The sequence below is a fragment of the Rhinopithecus bieti genome, unplaced genomic scaffold (genome assembly GCF_001698545.2).
Source record: "Rhinopithecus bieti isolate Rb0 unplaced genomic scaffold, ASM169854v2 scaffold_30337, whole genome shotgun sequence".
Lineage (NCBI taxonomy): Eukaryota > Metazoa > Chordata > Mammalia > Primates > Cercopithecidae > Rhinopithecus > Rhinopithecus bieti.
In genome coordinates this window covers 1,071,587-1,091,500 of record NW_016813238.1, presented here as the reverse complement: position 1 = coordinate 1,091,500, position 19,914 = coordinate 1,071,587, and the positions used below count along the sequence as shown (strand labels likewise).

The 19,914-nt window shown below is 55.4% G+C and overlaps 2 protein-coding genes across 4 annotated transcripts; both read right to left on the bottom strand.

The window, feature by feature from the left end:
- Nucleotides 1-992: 992 nt before the first annotated feature.
- On the bottom strand, nt 993-8,794 carry LOC108512597 (serine protease hepsin-like). Of its 2 annotated transcripts, none has more exons than XM_017847896.1 (4): nt 8,496-8,794; nt 7,847-8,061; nt 1,216-1,317; nt 993-1,132 (listed from the first exon to the last, which is right to left on the bottom strand). In XM_017847896.1, exons 1-4 carry the CDS (start codon nt 8,702-8,704, stop codon nt 1,008-1,010), a joined length of 651 nt encoding a protein of 216 aa, XP_017703385.1. In that variant the 5' UTR covers nt 8,705-8,794; the 3' UTR covers nt 993-1,007. The 2 variants fall into 2 exon arrangements, with proteins under 2 accessions (XP_017703385.1, XP_017703386.1); XM_017847897.1 differs by having other exon boundaries at nt 7,847-7,916; nt 8,496-8,644.
- Nucleotides 8,795-9,932: 1,138 nt separating this feature from the next.
- SCN1B (sodium voltage-gated channel beta subunit 1) lies at nt 9,933-19,908 on the bottom strand. 2 transcript variants are annotated; one of them, XM_017847893.1, is made up of 6 exons: nt 19,830-19,908; nt 17,990-18,156; nt 16,927-17,167; nt 11,110-11,251; nt 10,674-10,745; nt 9,933-10,583 (listed from the first exon to the last, which is right to left on the bottom strand). In XM_017847893.1, exons 1-5 carry the CDS (start codon nt 19,867-19,869, stop codon nt 10,679-10,681), a joined length of 657 nt encoding a protein of 218 aa, XP_017703382.1. In that variant the 5' UTR covers nt 19,870-19,908; the 3' UTR covers nt 9,933-10,583; nt 10,674-10,678. The 2 variants fall into 2 exon arrangements, with proteins under 2 accessions (XP_017703382.1, XP_017703384.1); XM_017847895.1 differs by lacking the exon at nt 19,830-19,908 and adding an exon at nt 18,903-19,466.
- Between the last annotated feature and the right edge of the window lie 6 nt (nt 19,909-19,914).

Here is a 19,914-nt window from a genome sequence, read left to right as displayed (position 1 = left end):
TATTCGTTCATTCATCCCACAGTTAGTTTCTTTATCTATTTATTTGTGTGGTCATTCATTCCACATGCCTGCAGACACACCTACAGTGGATAAGTCTAAGAGCTGTTCCTGGCCCCTCATTCCCCAGCTGCATGTCCTCTCTGGTCCTCATTTTGCACATCTGTAAAATGGAACTAATAACAGCAACTACCAGGGACAGGTGCGGTGGCTCACGCCTGTAATCCCAGCACTTTGGGAGGCTGAGGCAGGTGGATTGCTTGAAGTAAGGAGATCGAGACCAGCCTGGCCAACATGGTGAAACCCTATCTCTACTAAACATACAAAAATTAGCCAGGCATGGTGGTACATGCCTGCATTCCTAGCTACTTGGGAGGCTGAGGCAGGAGAATCGCTCGAACCTGGGAGGTGGAGGTTGCAGTGAGCCAAGACTGCACCATTGCACCCCAGCCTGGATGACAGAGCAAGACTTTTTTTTTTTTTTTTTTTTTTTAAACCCTACCTCCTAGGAGAGTTAGAAGGGCCTACTGAATTTATACCATGCCTCCCCAACATGTTTTCACCATGCCCTGCAGTAAGAAACACATTTTTACATCCTGATGTAGCCCGTAGCTCTGTAGTCTGTGGCAAACTATCACATTGCTCGAAGCCTCAGTTTCCCCAACTGTAAAATGGGGAGAATAACAGTCCCACCCTCACAGCATGGGGATGCAGTGGGATTACATGTATATGGATGCAAAAACAAAACAAAACAAAAATTAGTGTAACCTTTGCTTACTGCGAGATGCACTGTGATGGTCTGTAATCTAATCTATTTCATACTTAAAAAAAAAACGTGGTTTTCCAACTCACTAATTTAATTTTATGAGGCACTCATGAGTAATACACTGGTGTCTGAAAAAGTCTGGGTTAGACATGTGGGGTGCTTAGAATAGTGCCTGGTACATAGCAGGCACTCGATACAAATGCACTATTATGATTCGCATTTCTGCATGCATTTGTACATTTATTCAACAAATACGCTTGTTGAGCTCCCGCCAGATACAGGTGTCCTCCAGGGCTCCCCCAGAGGGTCCCAGCCTGCTCCACTCACCTGGGTAGAGTGGCTCCTGGTCACTCCTGAGGAGAACAGCCACTGCAGAGAAGGGAGGGGTGAGGGCAGGCAGGCTGGAGGCTGCAGGGGCCAGGGGAGGTCAGAAGCACAGGAACCGCTCTCACCAATGGCCCAGGATGCTGCCCCGATGGCTGTCAGAAGTAGCAGGGTCCCTGCAGTGAGAGCTGCCACCTTGGGTCCGGAGCAGCATGGCACAGTCCGGCCACCTGCAACAGACACCATGCTGGGGCCACAGCCAGGCCTGTCCTCATTGCAGCAGGGTCTGGGCACGAGACCAGCTCTGCCCTGCCCCCAGGGCTAACTTACTATGCCCAAGCTTGCCCTCCCCAGGCCCAGTTTCCCGAGGCCAGCAGTTGACAGGGCTGTCCCTCCCCTGCCGCGTGAACAACCAGGTGCCCAGCTCCCCCAGCATTCCAGCTGGGAGGGGGGCATGGCCAGGCCACCTGCCACCATCTCTGCCTCCGCCCTGCACTTTCCTGGCACTTAGGGAATGTCTCCTCCCCAGTGACACTGTGCTTTTGTATTTCTGTCTTTGCTTTGGGTTGTCTCTTCTTGGGACTGTGACTCCCAACCTTTGCCTTCTTGGTAGCTCTCTTTCCTGCCGCTGGCATTTCCTTGCTGCCTCAGTTGTATCTGCTGTTCTAGATACTTTGCCCCTAGATACCCCCTAAATCAGATCTCTCTCATGGTACCCAGTTGCAAGATCAAATTTGCCTCTCCACTTGAAAATCTGCCAGCCTCATTTTATTTTATGTATATATTTTTTAGAGACGTGGTCTTGCTATGTTGTCCAGGCTGGTCTGAAACTCCTGTGCTGAAGCGATCTTCCTTCCTCAGCCTCCCAAAGTGCTGAGATTACAGGAGTGAGCCACTGCACCTGGCCAGCCCCATTTAAAAATATTGACCCTACCCCTTCCTAGCTGGGATGTAAGGCAGGTGGCATCCTATCTTTGAGCCTCAACTTTCTTATCTATTAAATGGGCATCCACTGAGCACCTACTTGTAAAAATAATAATTTAAAGTTATTTTCAAGAAGAAGAATAATAGCCCAAATTGTATAGATGCCTCCTAGGTGCTAAGCACTGCTCTAAATACATCAGCTCATTTAGTCCTTATTTCAATCCCACAACTATGATTCCTGTCTTTCAGATAGCTCAGAGAAGGGGGGTCACATGCCCACGGTGGCAGCCTGGAAGAAACAGAACAGTGTCGTGAATCCTGAGCAGGTTTGATGCCAGGTCCCCTGTGTACAGCCACGAAGCCATCCAGTCTCTCACTGTGCAGAAGTTCCTGGCACATAGCAAGTTCTTTATAAATGCTTTATAAATCGTTAGAGCTGTGTGGGCCTGAGCAACTCCCCTCCCCTCTCTGAGCCTCAGCCTCAGTTTTTTCTTTTCTTTTCTTTTTTTTTTTTTTGAGACAGGGTCTCACTGTGCTGCGCAGGCTGGAGAGCAGTGGTGCGATCATGGCACACTGCAGTCTCAAGCTCTCGGGCTCAGGTAATTCTCCCACCTGTCAGTCTCCTGAGTAGCTGGGATTATAGGCACACACCACCACATTCAGCTAATTATTGTATTTTTTGTAGAGACAGGGTTTGCCATGTTGGCCAGGCTGGTCATGAACTCCTAGATTTAAGCTATCTGCTTGCCTCAGTCTCCCAAACAAAGTGTTGAGATTGCAGGTGTGAGCCACCGCGCCTGACCCTCAGTTTTTTCATCAGCCTAATGGAGCTTTATTTGTTTACCATCCTACTGAGCATCCGCTGTGTGCCTGGCACCTTTCTAGGTTCTGGGAACATAACCCAAAGAAGACAGATAAGGTTATGGCTCTCAGGGGTTCACATTCTCATGCGTGTGGGTGGGGAGTGGGAGACATTAATAAGGAAACAAGTAAATGAACCCAATAATTTCCAGATTGTGGCAGAGGCTGTGAGGAAAACCGTGCAGGCTGGGGGCAGCAAATGGGCTGCTGCAGGGGGATCAGGGATCAGAGGGCCTCCCCTAGAAGAGACTTCTGAGCTAAGCTCTGAAAGGTGAGGTGCCAGCCATGCACAGACCACAAGGAAGGGCACTGTGGGCAGAGGGAACAGCACAGGCAAAGGCCTTGAGGCAAGAATAAGCAGGCTCTGTTATGTCAGAGGCTGGAGAGGCCATCGAGACGACCAGATGGCTGGAGCTTGGGGAAGGTAGTGGGAACCAAGGTTGGGGCCAGCTGGGGAGGCCTGGTGGCACAGGAAAAGGGATTTTATTCCCAGCGCAAAGAGGTCCTGGAGATTAAAAGCCAACCCCTTCACTAGGGATTATAAGAGGACCAAAGAGTAAAGGCTGCTGAAAGCCTTCAGCTGGGCCTGGCTTGGGCTCAACTGCCCTTGGCAGCTGCAAAGCACCCCCGGGGCGGCAGGAGCTCCCAGCTCTCCCATCTGCGCCCATGGTGGTGTGGCTGGTGAGCACAGCACCAGGCCAGCGCCCGGAACAGAGCAGGGAGTGGTATAGGACCTTCCTGGGGTGGCCATTATCTGGGTGTCTTAAGAATTTGAGAGCTCAGCCGGGCGCGGTGGCTCACGCCTATAATCCCAGCACTTTGGGAGGCCGAGGTAGGCGGATCACAAGGTCAGGAGTTCAAGACCTGGCCAATATGGCGAAACCCCCTGTCTGCTGGGAATACAAAGATTAGCCAGGTGTGGTGATGGACGCCTGCAGTCCCAGCTACTTGAGAGGCTGAGGCAGGAGAAATGCTTGAACCTGGGAGGCGGAGGTTTCAGTGAGCCAAGATCGGGCCACTGCACTCCAGCCAGGGAGACAGAGTGAGACTCTGTCTCAAAAAAAAAAAAAAAAAAAAAAAATTGAGAGCTCAGGCGGGGCCCACGTGGCTCATGGCCTATTGATCCCCAGCACTTTGGGAAGGCTGAGGCAGGTGGATCACTTTGAGGTAAGGAGTTCGAGACCAGCCTGGCCAACATGGTGAAACCCTGCCTCTACTAAAAATACAAAAATTAGCTGGGCGTGGTGGCGGCGGCCTGTAGTCCCAGCTACTTGGGAAGCTGAGGCAAGAGAATCACTTGAACCCGGGAGGTGGAGGTTGCAGTGAACCAAGATTGCCCCACTGTACTGTAGCCCGGGCAACAGAGCGAGATTCTGTCTCAAAAAAAAAAAAAATTGAGAGCTCAGTGGCTCCCATCAAGGCATGAGGGAACACTGTCTTCCCCAAAAGAGGCCCCAGTGGGCCAGACCAGCCCAGCTACTGCTGGCTGACCCCTGCCTGTCCTGCGAGGGCCTCTCAGGCCTACCGCCCCCCAACTCTGCCCAGGACCATTCTCCAGGTTCCAGCGGGAGGTCTTGCCTCCCCACAGCCATGGGGCTGGTCTTGCTTCCTTTGTTTTCAGCTGTGCCTGCCAGGGCTCTAGGCCACGCAGAATGCAGCCTAGAGGCCTTGGCACATCTGGTGGGACAGGAAGCAACGCCACTATGTATGTATCTCCTAGGGTGAGAGGAAGAACCTCCTTCCATGCTGCATGGTTCAGAGGACTTCAGTGCCTCCAGTGGGACAGGAAGCATCTGCATCCTGGGGCTCCCCCAGTATGACAGGCATCCTCCCTGCATGTCTCTACTGGGACAGGCGACATGTCGTCATCAATTCTTTGATCCCAGCAGCAGGGCCATTTCCCTCGGTAAGCCAGACCTCCCCCACTCCCATGTCTCCCTGAGACTCTCTGCCCCTGCTTTCTCCAGGTCCCTCCGGCTGCCTTGGGTCTTGTCACAGGTCAGTTCCTCCGCCTCCACCATTTGGCTGCAAAGACCCTCACGCCTGACTTCTTTGGCTCTCTGGCTCTGAAAATCCACTCAACTGGTGGCTCTGTGTCTCGGGCCTCATCTTACATGACTGCAGCTTCCTGAATCTCCTCTTTGGACTTCCGGGACACCACGTGCATCTGATTCTCCTTTCTGTCTCTGAGGCTGCTGTCTCCACCCACGCTCTACCTACTCCGTAAAATGTGGAGTTTGTAGGGCTGGCCGCAGCCTCCCCCTACTGCTCCCTACCCCTAAGTCTGTCTCATCCACCTCTGTGGACTCAGTTTCCCCTCTGTCCCCAGCCCTAGACGGTCTTCCAGGTCCCAGGTCAGGGCTCCTGCAGTCCTTTAAATACCTTTTAAATACCTTTCCCTGGGACCTCCTAGTCTCTTTGCCCCTACCAGGTCCTAGAATGGCCTCAATGTCTCCCCAAGTATATTCTTCCTCCCAGGTCCTGTCTCAGTGGCCCTCACTCCTAGGACCATCCCCGTCTGCATAACATTCCCCTCTCCCCACAGCCTGCCAATCCTCCTGAGTGACTCTCCTTCTCCCGGTTCCTTCTCTCCCTCCATCTCCACCTTGCTCCAGCCCCATCCAACTGGCGGGCTCAGTCTCCCTTCTAGCCCACCCTCCACATGGAGGCTTGGGAAACCTAGTGAGACACCAAATCCAACCTGTCCCCTCTTTACCTATAGAGCCCTCTGTGACTCCTTAGTACCCCCAGGACAGCTTAAGTCCCTCAGCCTGGCATTTCCAGCCCCACTAAGGTATAAGCATGGCTTTTAGAGAATTGGAAGCATGTTTACCCCAATTCCCAGACAACCATGTGGGTCATTATCAGGCACCAGAGAGAGCTTCCAAAAACAACCCAAACAGTAGAACTTGTGAGATAGAAGTTAGACAAGAGAAGCAGGGACTAACCACTGGCGCCACCTTGTGGAGAGACCTGGCACTGCGTGGAATTGGCCGGCTCTTCCTCAAAGCAGTCCCACCCCTGCCTGGTCCAGCTTGCACACCTCTTCTCCCACCCAGCTCCACTTCCAACTTCACCTCCAGAATTACCACAACTGGCTATGTGCACACCAGCGCTGTGTCACCTCCCAGCTTCCCACAGAAGAGCAAGAACCTTGCTCTTCCCTCTGCCTGGCATCTTTGGAATTGCAACTCCAATATCACCTCCTCCAATTCCAAGTTCCCAGGCAGCACCCAGAAGCCAGCAGCAATAACAGTGACACCACCAACAGCAGCCGCTGCAGCCACAACGGATCTCTCAGAACCACACATGGACACACTGCCCTGCCCTAACCCTGTCCACTCCTGCACAGCATCCTTAAATCCTTGCAGCTGTTCACGAGGAAGGCGCCGTTGCCATCACCCCCAATTTATAGATGAGAAAAGGAGGCCCAAAGTCTGGCAGCCACCAAACCCGGGTCACCCGGCAAGTAAGTGCAGAATTGGAATGCTTCAGCATCTGTGTCCAGGTTCGACTCCCACATCCCCAGCCCTGACAGCAGGACTCCCCTCCAAGACCAGCCAGGAGCTGCCAGGGAGGCACCAGAGCCCACTTTGTGTCTGTTTCTCTTTGTACCCAGGCCATCTCTGTCCATCCAGACATTTTCTGCTTTTCTTCCCTGGCTCATTCACCCATAGGCCCAAGCCCGGGTGCTGTCCTTCCGGCAGCTCCAGGAAAGAGATTGTCCCCAAGGAGCTGGACTCTGTCATTCACCTGCTCAGCTAGGGTGCAGTGCCTTCTCCTGAGTAACTAGGAGCCTGGGTTCCCTCTGGACTGCAGCTGAATGGTTTGGGGTCTGAACTGCCAGCTCTGCCGAGACCCGAGGAAGCCAGAGATCTGAACTAATCATTTCAGCCAACGCGCTCAGTGCTTCCTGCCCATCCTGGCATTTCAGGCCTCGCCCCACGCTGTTGGACATGCACTGTCACCCTCTCCATTTCACGGATGAGAGAATGGAGGCCCAGAGAGAACATGCCGCCTGCCCAGGGCCATACAGCTAGAAAATGCTACTGCCTGGGACTGAGCCCAGCTAGCCTGATTGCAGGAAGAAGAGAGGGAGTCAGCCCCAGCTAGGAGAAGGCAGAAAGAACAGGTCGCCCCTCCATGTGCCCCTCCAGCTGGGTCCCATGTGTGAGAGGTAGAAAGGAAGCCAGGCTAGCCGGGGGCTGCCCGGAGCCTCCCAAGGGCCAGCAACTCCATCACGCAGTCTCTCTCTGTCATCCTTATGGTAGTTTATCTGCCGTCTCTCCCCTCTCCATCCATCCAGGCCCAGTCCAAAGTCCTCCCTCTGCTCTTTTGCCCACAGTGCCAGGAGGTGGAGGAATGTCTGGAATCGGTGGGGGTCCTGGGTCTCTGGGACTCCGTGTCTGCCAACCTCTGTCATGACAGCTCTGGTTGATGGCATGTGTCTTATATGCAGAGCCCCAGACAGTGCCTGGTGTGTCTTATGCACTCAGCAACCTCATGGAGGGAGGACTGGGATCCATGCTTGACCCAGAGGGAGACCAAAGCCCTGAGAATAATATCACTTGCATAAGATCACACAGCAAAAAAGGTGGCAAGAGCAAATTCAAATGCAAGCCTGTGTGTTTGACTCCAAACCTGTGTCCTTAACCATGACAGCTACAGCTTCCCCGCCTCAGCCCCAGTAGAGGACAAGTCCAGGGTTAGCTGAGAAATCACTGGGGGATGAGGGGAAACTGAGGCAGCATGCCAGGAAGGTCATATAGGGTAGAAGGGAGGCTGGCGGTGGCACAGCTGCACAGAAAATGTAGTTAATAGTTAATCAGGTGGAGGAGGACTAAGGGGGGTTGGGATGCATCTGGGAGGGGTGCCCAGAGAGAGGGGGCTCCGAAGAGTAGAGGGTAGAGAAGAGAGCACAGAGGGCGGGGCGCCAGGCAGAACCAAAGCTGGGGCTCAGGGAAGGGGACTCACCCTCCTTCTGCGCCATGTCACCGCCTCTTGTTAATGATTCCCTGGCTGACCTCCTGGGCCAGGGTGGGACCTGTGAGGAGATGGACGGGGAGGCAGGGCCTGGGGGAGCCCAGCCCAGCCCAGTCCTGGCGCCCCCAGTCCCAGGCGTCCATCCAGGCAGGCTGTAGGGACTGGGCCTTGGCCAGAGCACGCCGTGATCACGGACGCAGATTGGGCTGGGTTCAAGGATGGGGTCAGTGTCTGACCAGCAGCGGGGGGACGCCTGGATTTGCAGGGCTGGGGACCCCCATGCCTAAGCCTGGTGGAGCAGGGGACTGAGGATCCGGGTTTGAGGGAGGAGACAGCTGAGGACCTGAAATCATAAGTCCTGGGAAAGGAGGAATTTGGGGGCCAGGACTCCTTAGTATGAGGGAGGAGGGGCCTGAGGGCTGGAACTCCTGGGTCTGGGGAGGAAGGACTGGGGTCCAACCGCTGAGTCTGAAGGAAGAGCAAGCCAGAACACTTAGGTGCTTGGAGGGATGTCACAGTGCACCCTCTTCAGGTCCCCGGGAACCCTTCTATTAGGAGGTGGGCATTAGGCTGGGTGGGGGAATGAGGGAACCCCTGTCCTCAGGGCTGGAACTGTGAGTCTGGGGGCCCTGGTCCTTACCCTGGGGTCCGGCAGGTGAGGGCGGAGCCTGGAGGTGGTTCCGGGGTCGGGTCAGTCTCCAGGCCTGGGCAGGAGCATGGTGGCCCCGCAACAGCGGGTGGCCTGGAGGCAGAACCGGTGGCGTGGGGCCTGCTAGGCCAGGCTGCCTCACCTGAGGAGGAGGGGGCTGGGCAAGGGGCGGGCGAAGGGGCGGGGAGGGGCCGGACCATTCGATTGGCAGGGCTGGAGGCCACCTAGCTGATGGGGCCGGGCTTGCTGGTGCTGGATCAGGTGGGCCCAGGTATGGGGCTCGCCTTGGACCTCCAGGGGGACCCAGGTGTGCCTGTCTGCAGGGGGGTGGGAACAGGGAAAGGCCTGGCTGGCGACTGGGGGTTTAGGGAGAAAGTGCATGCTGAGGGGTGGGAGTGTGACCAGAAGAGATCAGATGGAGGGCCCCAGTTGCCCTAAGCCCACTCCATCTCCACCCGGTGACCCCTTCCCCCCCGGGCCTGTCTGCACTCTCCAGCCCCAGATCCAGGCTGCGCCCGCCACTTGCTCCACCTCTGCTTACTTCCCTGCTCAATTCCTGGGCCCCGACCCCAGCCCCAGCCTCTCCCGCCTGCCCTGCTCATCCTCCCTCGGCCCCTCCCCCGCTGCCTTCCTACAAGTCACGGGGCTGGTTTGCTTTGGCAGCCTCCGCCCGGCCGCAGTGACCTCTGGAGCCAGAAAGTCCTAGCACTAGATGGGGGGGATGGGGGGCTTGGCCCGGAAAACACAGCGCTAAGGGCAGAGGCCCAGGCCAAGTGGCCGGAAGCGTCCGCAGGCAGATAACACACTGTCCCGCCAGCAGCCAGGCGCGGTCCACGTCAGACCCAGGGCCAGGTAAACACCAGACGCGCAGGGTCACTGCCAGACACCTGCCCGTGCTCAACCACACGCCGGATACAGTCAGCCTCGGCTGCTTGCTCCAGATAGGCCTCCCGCACAACCGGCCCCACCCGCTTACCCACACGTGCCCGCTGTGCCCAGCCAAACCCATCTCCACCGCACCCATTTCCTCCACTCAGCCCAGGGCCCCTCATTGGAACACGCTGGTTTAGCCTGGCTTCCTCTGCTTTTCCATCCATACCTGTCTCTCCTTCCCTCTCCTTCTCCCCAGCGCCCACCTCTCCAGAGACCCACACTGCTGGGCACACTGCACACCCCATGCCACCCCAGCACCCCAGCATCAGCCTCGATTCTCTTCCCTCCACGGCACCTCCTCGCTTCCTGGCTCCGTTCTACTCTCCCTCACCCCTCATGGTCTCCGCTGAGCGAATGGCTCCCCCAACCCCGACACAGATCAGACATTAGTGTCTTCACCTGTGGGCCCTCAGGTAGGGTCCCTGGAAAGCGGGCTCTAGGATTCGGGGACGGGAATGGGAGGAAGGTGACGGGGCTCACAATCGAAACTATGCATCAAGTCCAAGAGTCTTTATTTCATGAACAAAACTACTTCTGTAAAGAGAGACGAGGCTGAAAGGGCCCCTTTCTAGGTGGCCACAGTTCAAGGCTGGTGAGAGAGGGCGAGGTTGGGCCGGGACAGGAGTGCATTACAGGGAGGGGGGACCCCAGGTCCAGCCGGAGGAAGCGGGAGAGGAAATGATGCCGGGGAAGGAGAGTCGGAGTGGGTCCCAGAACTCCCTGCCCCAGACTGCTCCAGCCCATCATCGCGATCCCTGCCGCCGGGCAGGGAGGAGGCGGGGAGGGGCTGGCCCCAGAAGTGCATGTCTGAAGCGGCCAATGTGTGCAAATCAGCAAGGAGGAGGGGTGCGGGGCCGCTGCCCCCACCTCACCGCCCCCCTCCCCAAACAGGCAGCAGAAGCAGGGTGGGGGCAGCGGCAGTATTGCTTTACCCATCATGCATGGCGGTGCGCGGCCGGCGGGGCAGGAGCTGGAGGAGGCCAAGGCGGGGTGCGAGCCAATCCCCCTGCCCCTCCCACCCCAGCGGCTCCGTCGGCAGGACTCAGGCTTTCCAGGGCCCAGGAGTGGCCACCCCCACGCTGGGCGCAGGCGGTGCCTGGAGAGTCCCCATTAGGGCTGGCTCTTCCTTGAGGCGGGGCCCAGGGCCTGAAGGGGAGCAAGAGAGGGGGAATTAGGGACCTGGGGCACTTCGGCCCCTCCCAATCCCCTTCTCCTCTGCCCGCCTATCCGCCTTACCGGGGCTATTCGGCCACCTGGACGCCCGTGCAGTTCTCTTTGCTTTCGGAGGTGATGGCCAGGTATTCCGAGCTATGGGGGAAAGGCCAGGTATACAGTGACCCCATTATCAGACCAACCCAACCCCCAGGGGATGGGGGAAGGTAGCGGGCTCCACCCCAAGTACACAGGGCCCCTTAGAGGAGGGGCTACGGGTGGACTCCTCAGGGTCTTTGAGGAATCTGGCTGGGAGCCTGAGCTCCCGGGTTTGAGGGAGGAAGGGACTGGGTCTGACACCCCCATCCCATGTCTGACAGGGCGCGCCCCCCTCTGGATAGTACTGAGATGGCGCCCTGGGCCGCTCCACTGCCTCCTCCCCGCCCGGCTCTGCGTGTTCCTCTCTGGCAAGTGCGAAGGTGCCCTGTGTGCCCTCACTCCTCGCAGCCACCCCACTCACGCGTTCTCTTGTGCAGCAGTCTCCGTGGCGGCAGCGATCTTCTTGTAGCAGTAAACCATCTCTGCCACGAGCCATATGGTCAACACGACGATGAGCACATACATCATGATCTCAGACACGATGGATGCCATGTCTCTGTTGGCTGCAGGGGCCAGGCAGGGTTAAGGGGGTAGCCCAGACTGCATGACAGCCTGAGTGTGCTGTGAGCTTGCTGTGTGAGCTTGGGCAAGTGGCTTGACCTCCCTGGGCCTGGTGTATGCACTGTGATTATTAATACCCAGCCTTGGGTGGGCCTGGTGGGGGTCACCCTCAACCTGCCTCCCTGTGTAACTCGAGGGCACATCTGTGTCATTCCGGAGGCCCTCAGCACAGTGCCTAAAAGCCGTAGCTCTGCAACCAGAAGGCTCAGGTTCAAAGGCTGGCTCTGCCACTGGCCAGCTGTGTGACCTTGGGCAAGTGACTCAGTGTCTCTGGGCCTCTGTTTCTTCAATTGTAGAATTAATACTTCCTTCATCAGAGTGCTGTGAGAATTAAATATGCTTTAAAATCCTTAGAATAGTGCTTGATCTATAAACAGCATTCAATGAAGGTTCACTTTTATGAATGTTATCATTATTATAACTGGGGCAGTAAAGCCTAATGGTTAACAGCCAGGGCTCTGGGGCCAGACTGCCAGGGTTCACATCCCAGCTCTGCCTCTTACTAGCTGTGTGACCTCGGGCAAAGGACTGCACCTCTCTGAGCCTCTGTAAAATGGAGGTGGGAATACTCAGACCCTCTCACAGGGTTGCTGGGAGAGGAAATGAGTTAACATCCGTAACATGCTTGGATGAGCACATAGTCAGCACTGCTGAAGTGCTGGCTATTTTCCGGAAACCCTACATCCTCTCTACAGCACTGGCTCTGCCAATTGCCAGCTTCTCCTTGAGCCTAAATTTAAACTGTAAAGGGAACACGTTCAGCCAGGGGACCAGAGTCAAAAGCCACTCTGGTGTCCTCGGCTGGATTTCCTAGGTGTCCATCCCACATCTCTGGCCCCCTCCTGGATGGCTGAGATCCCATTTTCCCTGCTGTCCTCAAATGGCCTCCCTCTGCTGTGAGTGGGGCACTTTCTGTGGCTCCACCCTGTGCAGATGGCACCAGTGCTTTCTGGGCCAGAGTGAGGGAGGGAGCGGGGCTGGATGCTCCCCCTGCCTGCCCTGCCCCAGCTTCCCTGTGGGAGGAGCTGGAACAGGGTTTCCTTATCATTCCTTCCTTCCTTCCTTCATTCATTCTTTTCAACAGACTTCTTTATTTTTATAAGAGACAGGGTCTTGCTCTATTGCCCAGGCTGGAGCACAGTGATGCAGTCATAGCTCACTGCAGCCTGGAACTCCTGAGCTCAAGCAATCTCCTGCCTCAGCCTCCTGAGCAGTGGGGACTACAAGTGTGCACCACCAGGCTCCGTGAATTTTTTCCTTTTTTTTTTTTTGGTAGAGATGAGGTCTCGCTGTGTTGCTCAGGCTGGTCTTGAACTCCTGGCCTCAAGAAATCTTCCCACCAAAGTGCTGGGATGACAGGCATGAGCAACTGCACCCGGCCTCCACAGACATTATTAGTGTATCTCATATAGTGGGCACCTGCTGTCAGTCAAGCTCTGTGCTAAATTCTTTATCCAACCATCTCCTTGATGCCTCGGAAAACCTCAAGGATGAGCGCATCCTGGCTGCCCACAGTGGCTGGATGCACACCGGATAAAGCCCCATCATCGGAATTCTTGCCCCCATTCCTGGAACTCAGTGCCCAAATGGGTTTAGGTAACATGGCATCTCACAGGCAGCCCGCAGATCTGAAGGCCAGCCGCGGCTCTGCAGGCCGGATTTCTCACCCGCCTCAGACGCTGCTGCGCCTCAAGGCATTTTCCACTCATGTTGTGTGGATCCAAAATAGGATTACTGTCCCCATGGGTCCTCATCTGCCTGCTCCTACCACCGGTGGGCAGCCCCCAGCAGCTTCCCAGCATCTTCTCCACCTCTTCCAGGTCAGTGAAGTTCTCACCACCATGACCCGTCACCTCCTCCTATGGAAATGACATGGCTCGTTCCTCAGGGGTCATTACCAGGAGGCAATATAGGTTGATGGGCAATACTGAAACTGCAGCGAGATGGTGGATAAAAATAATAGAAAGGTCAGTGTGGTGGCTCACATGTGTCATCCCAGCATTTTGGGAGGCCAAGGTGGGTGAATCAATGGAGGCCAGGAGTTCAAGACCAGTCTGGTCTACATAGCGAAACCCCATCTGTACTAAAACTAAAAAAGAATTAGCCAGGCATGGTGGCATGCACCTGTAATCCCAGCTACTTCGGAGGCTGAGGCAGGAGAATCGCTTGAACCCGGGAGGTGCAGGCTGCAATGAGCCAAGATCGTGCCACTGCACTCCAGCCTAGGCTACAGAGTGAGACTCTGACTCAAAATAATAATAATAATAATAATAATGATAATAATAATAATGGGCCAGGCACGGTAGCTTACACCTGTAATCACAGCACTTTGGGAGGCTGAGGTGGGTGATCACCTGAGGTCAGGAGTTCGAGACCAGCCTGGCCAACATGCTAAAACCCTGTCTCTACTACAAGTACAAAAATTAGCTGGGCTTGGTGGAGTGCACCTGTAATCCCACCTACTTGGGAGGCTAAGGCAGGAGAATCGCTTGAGCCCGGAAGGTGCGGTCAGCCGAGATTGTGCCACTGCACTCCAGCCTGCCTGGGTGACAGAGCGAGTCTCCATCACAAAAATAATAATAATAAGGAATGGCAGGCAGTGCTAACAAATACAGTAATATTGTGGTATTGTGGGTAATGAAAAAATACAGTAGCACAGTGAGTCATGTTAAAATACTGTAGTATCAGGGGTGATGATGAATACAGTATAGTATAGAATGGAATATTTTTAAATGCTACAATAGGATTGATTTTTAAAATACTATAGCATAGCATGGTGGATAATAAAATACCCACCATGGTGGGGAATGTTAAAATACTCTAGCATGATGGATTATAATAAAAATACTGCAGGCCAGGTGTGGAGGCTCACTCCTGTAATCCCAGCACTTACGGCAGCTAAGGAGGGAAGACTGTTTGAGGCCAGGAGTTCAAGATCATCCTGGGCAACATAGCAAGATCCAGTCTCTACAAAAAAAAGATATATATATATAGCTGGGCATAGTGACTCACACCTGTAGTCCCAGCTACTTGGGAGGCTCAAGCAGGAGGATCGCTGGATTTGGGGAGTTTGAGGCTGCAGTGGGCTATGATTATGCCACAGTATCCCAGCCTGGGCAACAGAGCGAGACTTGGTCTCTCTTTAACAAAAAACAAAAAACTGCTGTTTGGCAATATTGTGATAGTATAATATATTGTGTAATATAAAATATACTATAGTGGGTAATATAAAATACTATAATATAGTGGGTAAATGTTTATTTTTTATTTATTTTTTTTTTTTGAGGCAGAGTCTCGCTCTGTCGCCCAGGCTGGAGTGCAGTGGCTGGATCTCAGCTCACTGCAAGCTCCGCCTCCCGGGTTTACGCCATTCTCCTGCCTCAGCCTCCCAAGCAGCTGGGACTACAAGCGCTCGCCGCCACGCCCGGCTAATTTTTTTGCATTTTAGTAGAGACAGGGTTTCACCGTGTTAGCCAGGATGGTCTCGATCTCCTGACCTTGTGATCCGCCCGTCTCGGCCTCCCAAAGTGCTGGGATTACAGGCTTGAGCCACCGCGCCCGGCCATAGTGGGTAAATGTTTAAAAGGCAATACTACATATGGTGGGTAAAAAACACTACAACTGGGTGGATAGTGCAGAAAACAAACTGCAGGGCCAACATAAGGAACTGCATACAACGGTAAATGCTGGTAAAAATACGGGCTCTGGGATGTAGTGTGATAACAGCGGACAATTCTAAAAAAGAGAGGCTCAGGCCGGGTGCAGTGGCTCATGCCTGTAATCCCAGCAATTTGGGAGGCCAAGGCAGGTGGATCATCACCTAAGGTCAGGAGTTTGAGACCAGCCTGGCCAATGTGGGGAAACCCCATATCTACTAAAAATACAAAAATTAGCTGGGCGTGGTGGCGCATGCCTGTAATCCCAGCTACTTGGGAGGCCGAAGCAGGAGAATCACATGAACCCGGGAGGTAGAGGTTGCAGTGAGCCAAGATCACGCCATTGCACTCTAGCCTGGGCAACAAGAGCAAAACTCTGTATCAAAAAATAAAAATTTAAATTAAAAAAAAAAAGAGAGACGCTCTACTGGGTCATGGTGTACAGAGGACACAACACCCTGGCCAACTGCCAAACAACAAGATGGAAAGAACCTAGGTGGCTGAACAGTGCCCTGGGGCCTCCCACTCTCTCCCATCTCACCTCTACAGATTTGCAAGAGCAATAACAGGTTTTGTAAAGCCCCAGTACCGGGGGAGTCTTTGTCACAGCAACTCTGCAGGCGGGGCTCCATTGTCCACGTCTGCGGGTGACCCCACCCCCCAGCGTCGTGACGAACACCTGAGTGGCTCAGACACGCCTGCTGAATTGCATTCGGCTGCACCACTTTGACAATAAACGTAAAAATGCTAATTATAAAAAGAAACCCACAGGCTCTGGCTGATCACAGAGTACAGTGAATCATTCCAAGAACAGAAACACAGTCACCCAAGCTCCTCTGGGTTCAAGTCCAGCTCTCAATCACATGACTTTGGCCACATGACTTTCCCTCCCTGAGCCGTGGTTTTCTCATCTGTAAAATGGGGATAGGAAGAGCCCCTACCCCGAGGGTGGGGAGAGGATTCACTAAGGAACTCCTTGTAAGGCACTGAGGCCAGCATCCATCTCACGGAAAAGACGGGCAGTGCATGTTGCCCGTGAGGATGTGCGTGCCGTGGCCCCGAGAGACCTTCTTGCCACGACTTGTAGCTGGTTCAAACCTGGGCTATCTCCCCAACTCTAAGCCAGTGGCCACAGGGCACTGACAATTGCAATTGATGCTGAGCAGAAGATGGTTCAGAGAAGGGGTGGACCTCCCTCAGACAAGGGGTCCAGGGTGGCTGAGGCAAAATGATGAGACATCCGAAAGCGCTGTCGATCCTTGCTGCTCAGAGGGTGGGCCCCACACCTGTGGCCCCACACTGCCTCACCTGAGAGTTTTAGAAAGGACCCCTGGGCCCGCCTCAGAGGTGAGAGGTGTTGAGTGAGACTCTGCAGGCCAGCGCGGCTCCCCTGTGGCAGGAGTGCAGAGGGGTGTGCGGAACTCTGCTCTAGGTGGCACGCTCTCGTCTCATCACGACAGAGGGCAGCAGGGCTGAGTTACTCAAACAGTAAGAACCACCACCCTCACCACCACGTGCAAGGCTCTGCTGGAAGCCGGGCATGTGCCTGCAATTGCTCAATCCTCATGACCCTCGTGATGGAAGAATGGTTCAAACCACACCCCGAGAAACATATCGGATTATTATCCTGGGCGAGCCCAGGACAACGCTTTGGCTCAGAGACAGAAGGCACCTGCCAGAGGTCATGCGGCACAGGTGACAGAGCTGGGTTCTGTACCCGGAGCATCTGTGTGAGAGACGCATCTGTGCGAGAGACACATGCTTTGACCTGGGCTGGAGGGAAACAGAGGCCAGAACTGGAGTGGGTGGGAGAGGCTGCTCCCCTCTTCCCCCAGCCCGCTGCTGTGGGCGGATGGCTGGCCAGGCACAGAGCCAGCCTGTCCTGTCCGCTACCTGCCATCTGTCCTTCCATCTGGCTTACCAGTGGGTGACGGCAAAGGGGCAGGCAGCACCCGACTCACCTTTGTCCACTACCTCAATGTGGATCTTCTTGACGACGCTGGTGTTGTGCTCGTAGTTTTCAAAGAAGAGCAGGCGGTAGACATGGCACTCGTAGTCGCCCGAGTGGTTGTAGGTGACGTTGGTGATGAAGATAGACAGATCCTGCAGGTCCTTGGTGCCCCGGCTGCCGTTCCACACCACGCGGCCCTCAAAGCGCTCGTCCTCCTCCAGCTGCAACACCTCATTCTCATAGCGCAAGATCTAGGGGTAGCCAGGGAGGAGAAGGTGTCACTGCCTGGGCCTCTCTTCCTTTACCTGACCCTGATTCTATCCCCTGCCGTGACACCCACAGACACAGATGGTACACAGATGGGCTCAGACGCCTTGACCTCAGGCAGAGAGGGCACAGGGGTGGGGGGCGGGGGCTAGGATCACACCTGGAGTCATCCAGACCCCGCTTTTGCCTCCAGCCGAGATGCACATGTGCACACACACGTTCCTCAGTCATCCTCTCAAGCCCCATCTGGCCTCTAGGCCAACATTCTCTGCAGTTCTTTCCCAGCCACCAGACACACTCCTCCAGGAGGGACAGGGCAGTCTGATCCCAGCAGCTGGAGACCCCAATTCTCCAGCACGTCATAGAAGTCTATGGTTCCCTCTCCCATGTGTAATGCAAAATACACACGTATTTCAAAGGAGGTTAAAAAAAAAAGAAAAAAGTTCTGTCTTCCCTCCGTAATGGCTATCCGAGACATTGTTTGCTGGTGCCAAATAAGTCCATTGACATTTATTTCATGCCAACCATGTGCCAGGTGCGTCAATGCATTCGGTCCTCATGCAAACCTATGGGCTAGAGACCACTGCCACCCCATCTTTACTGAGGAGGAAACTGACTTTGAGAGAGGCTCACTGATTTGGCCAAGGTCACCAGCTGGCCATTGGCAGAGCCAGAATCTGAATCCAGGTCAGCAATCACAGCATATTATTAAAACAAACAAACAAGCCCCCTCCCTGAGATCCAGCCCCACTGCCTCCCACACGCGGATTCCCGCCATCCCACACCCGTGCCCGGCACCCGCACACCTTGACAAACTCCTCAGTGCCCTTCTGGCGGAAGGTCCACTCGGTGAAGGTCTCAGCGGTGGTCTCGCTGCGGCGCTTGCAGGAGATGCAAAGAATTTTGAAGGTCATCCCATACACGGCCTCGGTCTCCGAGTCCACCTCCACGCAGCCCCCCCAGGCTGAGGACACTGTGGGGACAGCAGGCTCAGGTCAGGCAGAGGCACCCATTGCCCTAAGCAATGCCAGACCCCTCACAAACCATCTGTTCCCCCCTCAATGATTACCAGCAGACAGGACTGGATGCCAGGCTAAGCCCTGTCACTCAACTGTGTGACCTCAGCAAGTCATTCGTCTCTGAGTCTCAGTTTCCCTCTCTCTTGAAAGAAATGGTCCTCTGCTTCCAGCATTGGCTGGGCCCATTTTCACATATTAGGTAGGGCCTTGTACATGGGAGGCCCCATAGGGACTGTCAACGTTGCCAGTAACTCAGACTTTTTGCTACCCGAGTGCCCCTTCCTCACAAAGTCCCTTGCTGGAGGAACCCAAGCACCTAGGTGGTACAATGACACTTCCAGCTAAGTTAGAAGTTCAAGGTGGCAGTCGCTTTCACCATTAAACTGCAAAACCAGCTAGCTCCAGGAGAAATGGGTTGGGAGAAAAGAAGGTCTGGGGGTGGGGGATTGTGGGGAGGTGGGCACTGGAACTGGGGCTGATCCACACTCAGCCCCTCTTCCCAGCCCCACAAGCCCCTGTGTGAGCCATCCCCTCCCCAGCCTCTCCTGCTTCCATCATTCCCTCTTCCCCAGGGTCCTCGCCTCTAGAGCTCTTCCCACCCCAACCCCATCCACTACTCAAAGCTTTCCTGAGCTCTCTCCTGCCCCAGGGCCTTTGCACCCCACGGAATTCCAGTCTTAGAATTCCTTCACTCTCTTACCTGGCACTTCCTTCTTGCCTCCCAGCACTCTGTAGCTAACGCTGTGTCTCTTCTGCTGCAGCCCTGTGCTGTCCTTGTCTCCTGATCCTCAGGACTTCTCATCCATCCGCCCCTGCTGCGGTCCCTTTCAGACTCCCGGAGGGCCTCTGTCTCAGTCCCTCCCATCTTTGTCTCTCTCAGGGGTCTCTCTGAAGGTCCCTCCACTTTGTGTCCACTCTCTGGGCTCAGAAGGAGACCTCTCCTAATCCCTTTCCACCTTTCCACGTCTATCCCTTTTAAAACTCCATGCCAGATTCTCTCCCGGTGTTCACGGGCACCCCCATCTCCCTCTCTCTTCTCTCCATCTCCTCCTGCCTCTCTCAAGTTTCCCTTTCTCCATCGCGCACAGTCTCTTAACTCTTTCTTTTTCTTTCTCTCTCTCTGTCTCCAATACCCCTCTCTCTGTCTCCGTCTCCCCCTTGACCCCCACGTCCCCAGCCTCCCAGCACACCACTCAGGTGCTCTCTGACTCCTTCTCTGTCTCTCGCCCCCTTCCTCCCGTCTCCATCTCTCCCTGTCCCTCCGTCTTTCCCGTCCCAGTCTCCGGGCGCCGCCTTCCCCCCACCCCCCTCCCGCGGCTGTGGGTGTCACATTGCAGCCTGCGGGGCTCCGGGAGCAGCTGACTCCGCGTTTTCTCGCCCCCGGCTGGGCGCCTGCAGCCGCGAGGCTGTGCCAGCCCGGCCCCCGCCCGCTGGAGCCCACCTGCACCTCCACCGCCCTCCCCAAGCCGGGCTCCCGCGCGCACAACTTCTGAAGCTGACTTGGCGCGGCCCAGGGTTGGGCCGGGGGCGGCTCTCGCGCGGCTGCCCCGAGTCCCGAGCGCCACTCCCGCCGCCCCACCAGCGACCCCGCGGTGCCCCCGGCCGCGCGCGCCCCCTGCGCACTCACCCAGTGCCGCACCGACCACTAAAGCCAGCAGCCTCCCCATGGCTGCGCGGCGCGTGCTGCGCCCCCCTCCCGGGCCGCCGGTATT